General features: G+C 44.1%; 1 protein-coding gene across 3 annotated transcripts in view; it reads right to left on the bottom strand.

Moving 5' to 3' along the window:
* Positions 1–14,345, bottom strand: part of ST7 (suppression of tumorigenicity 7) — a 133,634-nt gene that overhangs the window by 83,268 nt on the left and 36,021 nt on the right. The window contains exon 1 of one of the 3 annotated variants that reach the window (XM_079304188.1): positions 12,014–12,414. The exons of the other annotated variants lie outside the window; for them this stretch is intronic. Coding sequence (XP_079160314.1) covers positions 12,014–12,035 — 22 coding nt within the window. The 5' untranslated portion in view covers positions 12,036–12,414. Of the gene's footprint in view, positions 1–12,013; positions 12,415–14,345 lie in introns of those variants that run through there. 3 annotated transcript variants of the gene reach the window in all.

Raw genomic sequence — 14,345 nt, 5'->3', positions numbered from 1 at the left:
TGGCCCCAGTTCTGTTCTTTCCTGCTCACTACACAGTCAATGCACATCCCACCACTAACACAGCTTCAAGCTACAGGCTGAGTGACATGGGAGCAAGAGCACAGCCTGGGCTCCTGCCCCTTCTACAGCACAGACTGCTTCCCCTATTGAAGAGGGAACCATCTGGGAAGAAGAGCAAATGCTCAGCCACTTAATTGGTACTTTCAGTAAAACAGACCACAGTCAGGATTGACAGACCTAGAGAAAAATCACAGAAGAAACCATCAGCCATCATCAGGGAAGGAAAACAGAGCCTGCTTCCACTCCAAATTCTGAAAGATTAGAAAATGTAGGAAATGTAAGAGCTGTGTCAACCCCTCCAGCCCTGGATCATCTCAGTCACTGCAACTCCTAGCATCACCCCAGTCCCTGCTTGGGACAGGGCTGTATGGGGATGATGAATTTTTGTTCCTATTGCAGTCAAGAACAGTGTGACATCACTCAGTGAGGCAAATCATCAGCCACCCACCTTCTCATCTAAATACTGGAATAAATGGGGACTGATGTCTTGTTTTTAATTTCTAAAATGGCCTCATTTACTAAAATCACTTTAATAGCATTTCCAGCATTTTCAACCATTTCTATTTTACATTTCATGGGAATGGCAGCACTCTTTAAAGAAGGATGGGCAGGGTTAAGAAATCCATCAAACCTGTTCATATCTGCCCCCCTCACCTCTCCTTTTTCCCATCCTCCCCCCTCCATACATACATACAGTATACAATATTATTTGGCATATAGGATTTTTGTTCTTACACTTGTCAAATCATTCACAATTTGAGAATTTACTTCACCAGGATCTTCCATGTTGCAGACTTCCTCCCGTCTTCTAGCCCACCACACCTCAATTTTCTTGTTCAAGAAAATTGATGATCTGATGTCTTCCTTTAGGTTTCCAACCATTCTTTTCAGTTTATTTCAGTCTCCCCAGATCAGCCAACTGTGATTGATTTTGCAACAGCTTGCAAAATATATTTTGTGCTCAGTTCCTGTTTTTTGTCAGAATCTCATAAGTTTTAAAACCAGATCAAGTTTAGTATTTAGCTTCTGAAGAGTACATAAATAGTATGCTGTTCTATATAAAGAGTAACTTCTATATGACCTTGGACAATGGCTTAAGTGCTGACTATTACAAATAACATCCTCAAAAATTTCAGGCAGCCCTTTTCATCTCATGTTCTCAGAATTGTTGATGCTCTGCCACTATGGATCAAGAGAAATGTCTCTAGGCCTTCCCAACAGCAAGCATCTAAGGGAAGGATGGCCCTATCCATGGGATGGGCTATTAACACTTCCAAGTACCCATTTTCCTGGCATCCTCCAAATATGTATGATTAGCTTTGCAGAAATATCACCAAAGGGCTGACTGCACAGCAGCAAGATGAAAGAAAACAAAGCTATTCATTTGTTATGCTTAGAAACTGCAGTTCATCTTTGGCAGATGTGAGCTTCAAACCCTTTATCAGAGGTCATTCCTGCATGTCAAGAAACCTGAGAGCACAGGAAACAAGGTAGTATTTCATCTAGAATTTCTGAAAACTACAAGGAGTATCATGAAAGGCATTATAAACAAAAACAATAAAACACATTGGCATTTTTACTCTAATATTACTACAAGTAAACTGACGTGCCTGCACATGTGTTTTGATGCAGTATGCATATTCTTGTGATTTTTATAATGTTTAAGATATTTCTCCACAGAATCACAGAAGCATTTAGGTTGGAAAAGACTTCAAGATCATTGAGTCCAACCCTTGACCTATCTCCACCTTGTCAACTAAACCATGGCACTAAGTGCCATGTCCAGCCATTTCTTGAACCCCTCCAGGCATGCTGACTCCGCCATCTCCATGGGCAGCCCATCCCAATGCTTTCCATGAAGAAATTCTCCCCAATGTCCAATTTGAACATCTCCTGGCCCAACATGAGACCATTTCCTCTTATCCTGTCACCAGTTGCCTGGGAGAAGCCAACCCCCACTTAACTACACCCTCCTTTCAGGGAGCTGTAAAGTGTGATAAGGTCCAGCACAAGTGACAAGTTCCAGCACCTCAATGCCTTGTTTTGGAGTGGATCAGAACTGGACAGAGGACCAAGGTGTGGCCTCACCAGTGCTGAGTACAGAGGGACAAAGAGAGCACCTGTCATGTTCTTGTCCTATCATGATTATCTCATCCATCAGTCTTTTAGAGATTAATATTAGTCTTCAATTACTGTCATGAAGTTTATTTTTATTAGATTTCATTTTGGCTATAACCACTAATAACTTTAGCTATTATTTGTCAGGCTGTTCTCATTTTCTTCTTCAAAATTATTTAATCAGACCAGTTCTGTGAGTTTGGATGCTAGAAGGAAAAAGGACAGTCAGACAGCTGTGATTCAGTTTTAGAATTCAACCATTGAAGTAGCTATACATCTTTTCCTTTGAAAGGTATTTTCAGCCTGAACTTCAGAATGGCGAGATTTTAGCCAATTAAAAAACCAAACAAACAACCAACTAACCAAAAATCCCTAGAAAGCAATTGGCTATATCCAGCAGATGATTTTCAGAGATAAAATTCTTGTTCCTGAAAGCCAGCTTGGCAGTATGATCTTCCCTGACCTGTACATAAGGCAGCAAGCACTTGAGCCAGCTGCAGTGCAGGCTCCCCCATGGCACCTCTGATACACCTCCACCCTGCTGTGGAGTGTGTCTGAAATGCTTTTGGAGATGAAGGACAGTCCACTTTTGTACTTATGTAAACTCTTGGAATACCCATATACAAGAATAACAAAACTTACTGCGTGCCAGGGTAACTGGGCTCCCTGGCAGGAATCAGGAAGACCACAGCTTCTCATCAGCAATGATATGCTATATAGTGAGACAGCCTCAGGGAAAAAAAAGCTTTAATTTCACTAAACTAGTGAAAAAACAAGGTAGTTGTAGTTTTAACTAACAACAGCTGTCAAAGTAACATAAATAAATAGATAGATAAATAAATGCACATACATATTACATACATAAACAAAAACTGGCAGATTTTTAACTCCTTTGTCCATAGTTAAATTGCTCAATGACATAAATACACTTCTTTCTTCCTTTGTAAATCAAACCAAATCAGGAGTACAGACAAAGCTGTGGCCTAGGGGAGAATAACTGAAAATGCAGACACCCATATTTGCTGCCAGCCTGCAGACAGCAGCTGCTGCCTGCAGCACCTCACTCACAGCCACGGCGGCTGCACTGACGCTCCACATTAGAGAGTTATCTTGCTTTGTTCCCTCAGGGGAGCCTCTCTGTTTAAGGGGATACTATTAAGGATGGCAAGTCCAAACATGAGCCCTTTTTTTGTCTTTTTGTATAATTCAGTGAGAATATTTATCTGTACTTCATGGAAGAATTAATTGAATGCTGCTGTAGATGCACAAACAAGACATAACCTAACTAAATGCCAGGCACGTAGCTCACCAAAGTGCTGCAGTACGGAGCCCTGGTTTGAAATCTACAGCTTCATTAAATCTACAGCTTCATTCCTCTCTGACAGGCAGCCAAGCCCCACAGAGACTCCAAGTCATTAGCATACATGCAATGCCCCAGAGGAACCAAACCAATGTCTGTGTGCATCCAGTCACTCACTGTGATGTGCAGTGCCCACAGCAGTGCCACCTCCCTGCTGTGGAGGTGTATCTAACACAGCAAAAACCCAGCTGGGAAAATATCCACACCTAAAACAGTAAGTTTAGAAAAGGTCCTGTGTAAAGGCCTTTGAAAGCCCATTTTCTGTGGGATCCCCCCTGCCAGTGACAGACCACTAGTGCTTTATTTTGAGCAGGCAACCTAATATCTTTGTTACCCTTGCTGTTTTACCCTGTGAGCTGGGGCAACACCCCCTAGTCCCAGTATGATGTAGTAACTGCAAATGATACTAAAGATGATGTAGTATGTCTTATTTAACACACTTGAGAAATCCTTCACCCCACTGCAATCTCCTTGTGCTATCAGAACATTCCAAAGACTCAGTGAGACATCTCTAGCAGGTCAGCAGCTGTAGAAGAATCTCTCCTGTTTGTACTGGCACTGCTCTTCTGTCCTGTGACCAAGGACACAATATCCTCCCGCGGGATGTTTGTGCGTCAGGCCTCTCACACTTGGGTGGATTCCTGGAGAACTTCCACTCCTGATTGTGATGCTTACAGATCAGATCTTGCTGCTTTTTATCTGGCTGCTCACTTCCATCATTTGGACCTTTTCTCCATCCAATCACACAGGCAGCCTGACTATCACCCTCTTTGGTCTGTACAGCTTATCTGGAGTTATCACTGCAGTCCATGCAGGCAGCAGAGGATGCAGAGAATAGCCAGGCTGATACATGTTCCAGAGTCACAGGAATGCTTTCTCCAGCTCATTTAACCCTTAGCAGACCTCTGCCTCCACCCACAGCCTGTAAAACAGATGGACTGCCTGGCCTCATGTCCTTGTGGATGACAAAGCACAGGGATCTTCACATAAAATTTGCCATGTTTCCTTGCCAGCTAATTTGACATTTCTCAGCTACTGTATTCTCTCTGATAATCTAAACAGTCAGAGTATTTATCAGCAGATGGTTTGAATGACTCATGATTACCTACTCCAATGAAAATACAGCAGCACAATCTACTGTTGCCACTGCAACAGTCCTAGATACCTTACTAATGACAGTAATGAATGCAGCTGACAGGAAAAAAAGGTTAGTGGTGCCAATATTTTCCACATTCAGCTCTTTTAGAAAATGTTAAATGCATCTTTTTAGTGTCTTTCAGTATTCCTAATCAGGATGCTTTTCTTTTGTGACCAGCATTATTTTTATCATGCTAAGTCAGTTCAGAATCAGTGTGACTCTTGCTAGGTATCTGTAAGGCTCTGCCTGGAATGGTATATTTTAATAGCAGTTTTTCCTTCTCTTGTAGTAGAGGTCTTATGAGTGGAATCCACTGCCATTTTCTGACCTTCCTGGAGCTGTAGTATATGGTCTTCCTCTCAGAACTTGCTTTTTAGTAGTGTGCTTGTCATAGAATCCCTTACTTCATTGTAAAAAAAATGCAGCTAACACATGAAGTAAAAAATATCTTGTCTCCTTTTTCTACTCCCATCCAGAAACATTTAAAATATGTAATTGAGTACATTTCCTTTTTGCTGCACTTGCACAACCACAACTCATCAACAGCTATATTTAAATGACTATATCCTCTTAAAACTTCTTGATGTACTATCATATGGATACTTCCACACTCAAGAGAGTGCAGCAGGAAATCCAAATACATGACAGCTTTCCAAGACTAGTTCCTAGTGGTAACATGAAAGCTGGCATTTGCTGGAGTGATGACATATGAAATCATATCATCAGTGCAAATTGCAAAGTCACTGGGCTAATGAGCAGCACGGTAAACAGGAGAGGTTAAGATGGATGGATAATCTCTCCACTGACCATCTTCAAAACCTCCTCATGGCTTTTTAGGCTACAGACCTTTTGAGTACAAGGCACTTTCTTCTAGAGCTCATTCTTACCCTCTCTCATCATTCTTCCCTGCTCAAACCTTTAAAAGAGCTACCTAAGGGCTATACAAATGTGGAAAGCCCTCAGTACAGCTATATATTTTCTCTGACACGCTCACTAACTTTGTGTCATTTTCAACTTAGGCTCCTGCTCTAGGCTGAAACACGATCTAGCGTGTTTGAAGGGTCTGCTCAGCATCTCCCAAAGTATGCAGAAAGGAAGACCTTCCCAGCCACTCTATTTCTCAAAGGAGGTCAGAAATTGCTAGTTTGTATCTTTAGTTTCACAAGAATTTCCCTTCTCCTGTACTGATCAAAACACCTCAAGATATCATTTCCAAATGAAATTTTTGAGAGCCCTAAGAAGTCTTAAAATACTTTCAATCTAATTCTGGGAAGCAAGGGCACATTTCTTGGTCTAGGCAGAATATGGGTTCTCTCTCACTCCTGGTTTCTAGGCATCTTAAATTGATCTCTCAGTGTAAGTTTCACCTTGACCAAACACACCAAAGTCAGTCAATTTCTCACTGAGCTCCCCAGATTGTGGGCAGCGTTTCCCTCTGTAGTTGTCCAGCCTATTTGCTTGTCATTTTTAAGATCCTTTAATTTCATATTATACACAGTGACCTTCATATGAAAGGGTCTAAACAATGATGTCGCATCAAAAGTGATTTTCACCAAAAGGAAAAGAAATCCATTAATGTAGAAAATCTGGAGTACTCTCTCTGTATTCCACATGCTTTTCTCCTAGCACTTCACAAACCTTTTCCTGGTGCTTCAGGGATCAAGCAGGGTATTTTAGCTCAGATGAAAAGAGATGGCTTAGATTCTTCTGTGAATTATTTTTTTTGCTAGGCATACACATTAATTATCCCCAAATTACATGAAAAACTACTGCTTCTACCTCAGATCAAATAATGACAGAGTCTTCACTGCATGTACTGCTCTTCCTATCTAGGTCACACAGCCCAAAGGGACTCTCATAATCTTTCAGGCGTCCTTGGTCATAAAGATATTTCCCTATTTCTGGTTCTGTAAATTACACTGGTCAAAGCTGACGCTTGTTTTGATCTCACACCATTTTGCAAACATGCAGATTGATTGAGCTCGTATCTATCACTGGCTCTGACTTGGAGACTGATCCTCCTTTGAGGGAGGTGCTGGTCTCTTTAAATCTAAATTATTCTATGATTTTTGTTTTAAATCTGAAAGACCTTTTGTCGTCTTTGATCAATCACAGACTCCTCCACTAATTATAGTTCATGCTTTTAGCTAATGGCAGGACCAAAAAGTTTGACAAGCTGAAGAAAAGCTTGTCAAATTCCCTTCATGTACCTTCAGATTTCTTCCCCATTCCAGAAACTGAGTGGACACAGCTACTGCACTCAGTAACTCTACATCAGATCCTTGCAACTTCTAAACCAATGAGAGAGGAAAGGTGATCCAGAGCTGCAGGAGACAGAGCACCAAAGACTGTCAAATTCATGTCACACCCAGCCTGTGAGATGTCTCAGTTCACTTTTTGTTTTTGGAGAAAGAAAGGGAAATGTGCACTTAAACTTTCACAACAGCTGCCTGCTTGTGAACAGCTCAACACAGTGAGTTCAAATTGCCATGGGGTGCTGCCTGACTAGAGGGCTGGGCTTCAAGATCCTGCCCTCCTGAGCATCCAGTCAAGCCTTTGGAGACCATACCTCAGACACCTGACAAAGTGTAACACCCAAAGTCACTGATCTCAGGTTTGTATCTTAAAAAAATACATTCATTTAGAAGGTAACATCATCAACGTGCAATAAATCCTCAAAATCTACTGTAAGTGGGATGTGAGACTACATTTTCTCTCCAGGTATCTTGAAGTTTCACTGATGAATTTGCCAAGTTATTAGAGCTCCTGTAACTTCAACCGCTTTCATAACCCAGGTTTATTGTGGCATTTGACAGTGGTGTAGCTAAGCCTCTCTTTGACCTGGTTCTGCAATATTTTCAGTCCTGACTCTACAGGGAACAACAGGAACCTCAGCAGCTACATGTATTAGTTTAAAGTTACAACTTCTGGTACTTTCTGTAACTTCTCTTTAGTATAGTGTTGCCTGAGAAACCAGTGTAACATCATCAAGGAATTGTGGCTGTACTTACTGCTCTCGGCCTTTTAGGATGACAGTGGGCTATTTATGCTCAAAAAGGGAGCATTTTGGTCATCTGCTGGTTCAGAGGAGCCCAGCCTCACCAAGACTGATATCCCACCAGAATTTCAGCAGTCATGTCCCACTCTTCCTCATCCTGTGCTCATCTAACCACCCCATGGACAAGCCTGGAGAGCCAACATGCTCAAAACCAAATACCTGCAGCAGTGGTCAGGTTTTGGTTGGTTCTCCTTCAACTGGGATGAGTACCAGTGCTGGGAACAGAGGAGGCAGGCACATCACCCAGACAGCAGCAACCATCCAGTCAGGTTGTCCTTCATCTCCATGTTTAATGCCAACATCTCCCATTTCTCTACTCCTGGCTGCTGCTGCTTTGCACAGGTTTATAAGACTACTTACTTCTCTGATGCCATAAAATCACTTATCTAGGTGTAACCTTTCCCATTTGTTGCATTTTGGCTAGGAGAAAGTCTGGGGGAAAAGTGCCCAGGAACAAAAGCACTTCCTGAACAGACAGAGCAGAAGACACTGCAGTGAGCACGGCACAAGCACAGAAGCTTTTCCTGGCACATTTAAGTGAGCAAGGTTTCCCATTCCCCACAGCAGTCCTCAGCCTCCCCACAGAGAGCAGCCTTCTAGCACTAACCTTGCAGCAGAGGAAAGCTCCACTTGCCCTTTGGTTTTGTATTTCTCTGGCCCTTTGGCCATCTCTCCTTTGTTTCAGAGTCCTCCTGCTTTCCAGAGTGCAGCTGCTGATCTGGCAGACAGGGATCACCATGAGCATCTCCCAAACATCCCAGGCTGGAAGAGTATTTCCCAGCCCCTCCTGTAACCCTCACAGTTCACTACTGCTGCTAGGTTAAAAGGCCCTGGCATGAAGAAATGCAGCACACCTGAACATCACCTGGGACTGTCACAGCACACATCTGGGGCTGTGTAAGAGCACTGGGGCAAGCACCATGAATATATGTGTGTGATTCCCTTCCTCACAGCTCCCTGCTGAGTTCCTCTGGGTAGCTGAAGCACACACAGTGAATATTCTCAGACATGCATGAAATGGCTCTCTAAGCCTCTTTAGTTGCTTTCCAGGCTCTAAACTGCATCCTGCCCCATTTCTCACCAACACCCAGTCAGATGTGATGGAGCTGCATTCTCCTGACCTCTTCCAGCACTGGTAAGCCCCACCAACTGTGGCTGCTCTCAGTGTTCAGTCTAATTTGTGCCTCTGTTGTCTCTCCTAGAGGCCTGCAACTGTCAGTATTCCTAGTCAGACAAGGGATGCTTATTGGTTATTTCTGCTAGGCTCTTCCCCCTGAGATGAGGGTGTTCTATTTGTGGGGACCACCTCACCACTTGTTCAGAGGTCCATCACTTCTCTGCTTTGGTGCAGCCCTACAACACCATTTCACTTTAAACAAGACTTAATTCTCAATTTTTATAATACCAGATTACCTCCTACAGAATGTGAAACAACTGTGCTGAGCAGATAAATCTTTTAGGTCAGCAGGAGGGGTGGCATGGGATGAAAAGCTGCCCCCCACACCACCCCAGCAGTGTGTCTGGCAGTGGATCAGCACAAGAGCACTGAAGACAAAGTGTCTCTGGCACGTATGTTTCCTGTGGGGATTACAGAAAGGACATGTGACCAATAGGAAATACTGGCCAGGACTCTATGGCAACTGCCCCACCCTCCCACAGTGCCCTTGCACGGCCAATCCTCGGGATTTGTGCTCTGCACACTCTGTCCTTGCTCATCATGCACTGGGAGTGTCAGCAGCTGTTTGTGCACTGCCTGCTGCCTTATGCCCCTTCATGGGCTATTGTCACCGGCTGTTTGTCTTTCCCTCATCCAGGAGGTGATAAGCAGACGCCTGTTCCTGCAAAGACTCTCAAACTGTCTTCTACTGCTCTTCAAACTGCTGCTAAAAGCAAAAAGAAAAAAAAAAGGATTGCCAAAAGAGTGTTGTTTTGACATTTAAAATATTTTGATACTGAGTGAGACTAAAGGTTCTGAACCAGTATTTGCTTCTGACCATTTTTCTTGGCTTTTTAATCAAAGCAGAGAGAAATAAAATCCCAAACACTAAGTGTAAACAGCAGGATTTAAAAAAAAATGTAATCTCCTCATTTCATGCTTTTTGGACAGCAGCAGCAGCAATGGCTTCTGTCATATTTCCAATGTCTAAATAATGCTGACTCTTTTTTATTTTGTCTTATTTGATGTTCGAGCCAAACAGAAACATTAACGATTAGTAGCACTATTATCATTTGACAGCCTGGAAATGTGAAGAAGACAGGAGGAGAGGGAAGAGGAAACACCTCTTAGCATTTTGATTGAAGTAATTTTGATACTACCTTCTTTCTTTGAAAGCAAAGCCACTGTTCCTGCAGCAGCAGTGTGGGCAGGGCTGGTTATGCAAGCACTGACCTGCAGAGGCAGGTGAGCAGGGCAGCACCAGTGACCCTGCTCTCCTCCTGCCTGCCAGCACCTGGCAGCAGCAGGCAATGGGACAGCCTGTCCAGCCTGAACAGGAACTCCTGGGTGGGAGGGTCAGGCCTGAGCAGAGGCACAGGGGACTTGGCCACTACACTGCCTTCCTCTTCATCTGGCCAGAGAGTTCAGGCAGAGACTGACCATAGCCTCTGCTCAAACCGATGGCAATGAGCCATGTTCTGCTTAACCCCATTTTTAAAAGCAAGAAATGTTTCTAGACCTTTCTGGGAAACAGGTAGTGGCTGTTATGGAAGCTTCCATTGCCCTTTTCTAAATTGTGGGAACCATGGAAACAAAAGCAGCCACAGCTGCTGGTGCACAACCCCTATGACTTCAGCCAATGCACCTCGTAAATGAAGAAAGGACCATGAAAATGAACAAGACTGAACAATCTGAGTGCATACTATGGCTTCCTGCAAGAGGGCAGGTGGGGCACAGATTTTATCTCAAAGCCTGTTCATGTGCATTTTGCAGAAGCAGAGCCCATGGACACAGATGCTGGGACTCACAGACCTGTCAGGGAAATTGATGCAGCTACAACATTTGGCATCTCTGTTCATGCTCTGATGACCCAGAACTGCAGACATGTTTACAACTGTGCATGAAAAATGCGTCCCTAAACAAAAGAAATCAAAAGGCAAATTTTGTTTTTATGCTGCCTGACCTTGACTGGGTGTTGTGGCAGTGGAGGGGGCAGCTGTCAGAGCCTGTCCACAGGATCAATTAACCCTTTGGGAGCAAGGGGTTCAATAGCCAGGAAGGCATAACTGTGAGATACCCCAATGCTCTTACCACTTCCTAGGAAGAGATGAGCTGCAGAACAGGTCCCAGCCTAGAAGTGTGGAGACATTACACCATGCTGGATGTGACAATGCTCTACAAAAGCCATTGCTTCATATTCAAATGAGACATGTTTTCAACACACAGTACTGTTTTGTGCACAAAATACAGCGTGAACCAACCATTTTCGATTTTTCGGTCACCCGATAATCACTGGATCAGACTGGTCTCCACACAGCCACAATGTCACCAGTAACATTATTTATACATCAACCCCCAGCCTTCCTCTGCAGCCAGATTTGCCAGGTAGGTAATTGTTGTTCCCATTGAAGCAAAACTGGCTTGCTTTCAATGACATGCATCTGCAGGGCTATTATACAGCAGACTGTCTCAGTTAGGATTTTCCAGCACAAAGATGAGGATGAAAAAAAAAAAAAAAAAAAAGATCCTCTTATTTTGCATTTTTCACCTCATATTTAGAATTCCACATAATTTAATTGCGGATTCTGCAGTCATTTGGGGGGGAGGGGGGGGGGGGGAATTGCAGAGAAGCCTCCTTTTTTTCCCAGAAACAAAAATGAAGTAAATGAGATAGAATGAGATTGCAGTGAGATAGCAGTCTTTTCCTGCTGGTTTAAATCACCTTCCCCCAGCTTTCACCCATCTAATACTGCAGCATTCTCAGTCCCCAAATACCCCATCTGAGTAGTGCATTCATTAGAGTGTCTGCAGCTCCTGATCACTGACAGATGCGATCTTATCAACTGACACATTCAAACAAAACTGCCTTTTCCCCCAATCTTCCAGTAGCCTGAATTCAGCAGTGCTGACAGCCTGCTTTGCTGCTTGCACCAGGGATGCACCCACAGTCAGGAGGTAGCTGCTTCCCCTCCAGCATCCTTCATCCCTTTACAAACAGGCAAGGACCACAGCTTTTAGCCAGCGACCTACGGCACAGAGAATGCAAGTGCGGCGGGCACAGCAAGGATAAAACGAGCCCTGTTCTCAACAGAAAAAGGAGGTAAATGGGATGCATTTACTTACATGACGATTCAGTGCCAAACATGGCTCGCCCCAGATGCTGCTATTTTAAAAAGGAAAGAAGAAAGAAGAGTGGAAGACAGAGGGAGTGTACGAGAGAAGGGATGAGACTGCTACACAGCAGGGGTCATGAAGCCAGACAATGCAGTCCAGGCTATCCAAGCTGCCAGATTCCCCTCTCTCCTCCTCTCCGCACCGCAGCCAGCCTTTCCCTGCAGCCGCAGCGAAGGTCCTTGAGGAGGCGAAAAGCAGAGCTGCAGTTTAGATCCGAGCGGCAAGGCAGGCCGGGCAGAACGGGACCGGCCACCAGCCCCGGCGCTCGCCAGCCCCGCTCGCCGGAGACAATAGCGGAGCTTGTGCACACACGGGATGACGTCAGGACACCGCAAACCCGGCTGCTGCTGCAACAGCTCGCAGGGGGCTTGGACACGGCACAGCCGCTCACACGGGAGCTCCTTTGTCACAAAAAGCACAGCACAAACGCCCAGACGCGCATTCTCCCCGATGCTAAAGCTCCCACCCGGCTCTGTAACGCTAGCAGGAAAAGATCTGCCTTGAATTCGTGCTCATTTTCTCAGCTGCACAAGATGCCAAGCGTCTCTGCGCAAAAAGAATAAATTACAGGGACAAATATCCTAGTAATTGCCACCTAGAGCATTTCCAGAAAAGAATAACCCCAAATTTGTATCACTAATTCTCTTTATTATTTTTCCCTCAAAGAAATACTAAACTCCTGGGCCAGTCTACACTCCAGACCTAATTTTCACATCAAAGTGTTAGCCAATTGTCTCATTTTCTTAAATTTATTGTCAGAATACACCGTAGCAATGGTCTAACCACAATAAATGAGTCACACGTCTGAATAAAAATAAAAACCCCAAAGCATTCTGAATTCAATGATAAAAAGGCATCCTAGCAACCAAAGAAATATTGTCCTTAATTTTTCTTTATTCTTTGAAACCAACTAGATCTAGTGTGCATCTGCAAGTACATTTTTTGGTGCACTGAGCTTATTTTTTTCTTTATATTTTTCCTGATATTTAGTAATTGAAAAGCATTCAAACAGAAACAAAGCCCTAAGCTCACTCCTTTGGTCCTCTCACAGACAAAAGGAATTGCCTGTCTCGTGCTGGTGAGATCAGCCAAGCAGGAAGCTGATGGCTGGCAGACACTGGGGACCATCCATAGAATGGCTGCCCAGAGGGGGCAAGACCAAGAACATTTCTGCAAAGTCTCACTGAACACATACATGCAGCTTTCAAGATGTCAGACACTGAAAAGTACTGCTGGTGGATGAGGGGAAAGGAGATAGGTGCAGGTCCATGAAGAGAGCACTCATAGGCAAGCAGTTTTTGTGGGTCAACCATTCCCAAACACTCCTGCTGCCCTTCATGCCAGGGGGTTTGTGCTGTTTGCAGAATACCCAATGCCACCATGAGCAGCAGGCTGGACAAACAGGTATTACTGAAGGATGGCAGCACCTGCCACCTGAGGAGCTTAGCATGCTGAAATCTTCAGGGAAACAGGGAGGTGTTGGCTGGGACCACTGTAGCCTGAAGGATAGACTGGAAAGCAGCAAATGGGGTTCAGAGACAAAGCAGCTCACTGCCAGGCAGTCTCTCTGGTCCTGGGGAACGTGGTCCCAAGCTCCCATGCCACAAACATTCTTACGGACCCACAACAGCCCTGTACTGAAATAGGAAACAGCACAAAAGGCTGCAGAGAGCCTGATCTTGAGCTTCCCACAGCAGTGGGCACCAAGGCACATCAAGCTACTCTCCTGGCAACATCTGCTGGCACAAAATGCACTTTACTGTTTCCCTGCTTTCCATTTCACATATCCAACAGTCACTCTGTGTTCTGCACATACCACAAAAACAGTTAGGGACACGAAGCCCATGGCAACATTTACCTGTATTTCATTGCTGGAAGAAAGTCATGAGAAAGGCTGTATCCTGTGGTGAGACATCTCACAACACACATTCTAACAGGCAGATTTTAGTCTCTGTCAGCAGACAGGACATCAGTTCTCATAGTCACAGTGACTCAACTCACAGATACCTAAAATCAACCAGATGTTCTCAAATCAGTTCAATTGTCATGATTATTTGCAATTACAAGCGTGCATGCACAGCACCATACAAATTCTCTGACACAGACTGTAGCTTTGCTGTTCCCAGAACTGAATTAGTAATTTTGACTATTTGGAACAGTTAACACCTCCTTCAGTCAAAACAGGTTGATAAGAAGCATAGGTGCATCAAACAAAGTAAGTTCTAGCTGGACTTTCCAGCAACTGGACTTTCCAGCAAATGAGGCAATGTCACAAAAGAAA

Source organism: Erithacus rubecula (genome assembly GCF_903797595.1).
Source record: "Erithacus rubecula genome assembly, chromosome: 4".
In the NCBI taxonomy this organism is placed as follows: Eukaryota; Metazoa; Chordata; class Aves; order Passeriformes; family Muscicapidae; genus Erithacus; species Erithacus rubecula.
This window is presented reverse-complemented; position numbering and strand designations above follow the sequence as displayed.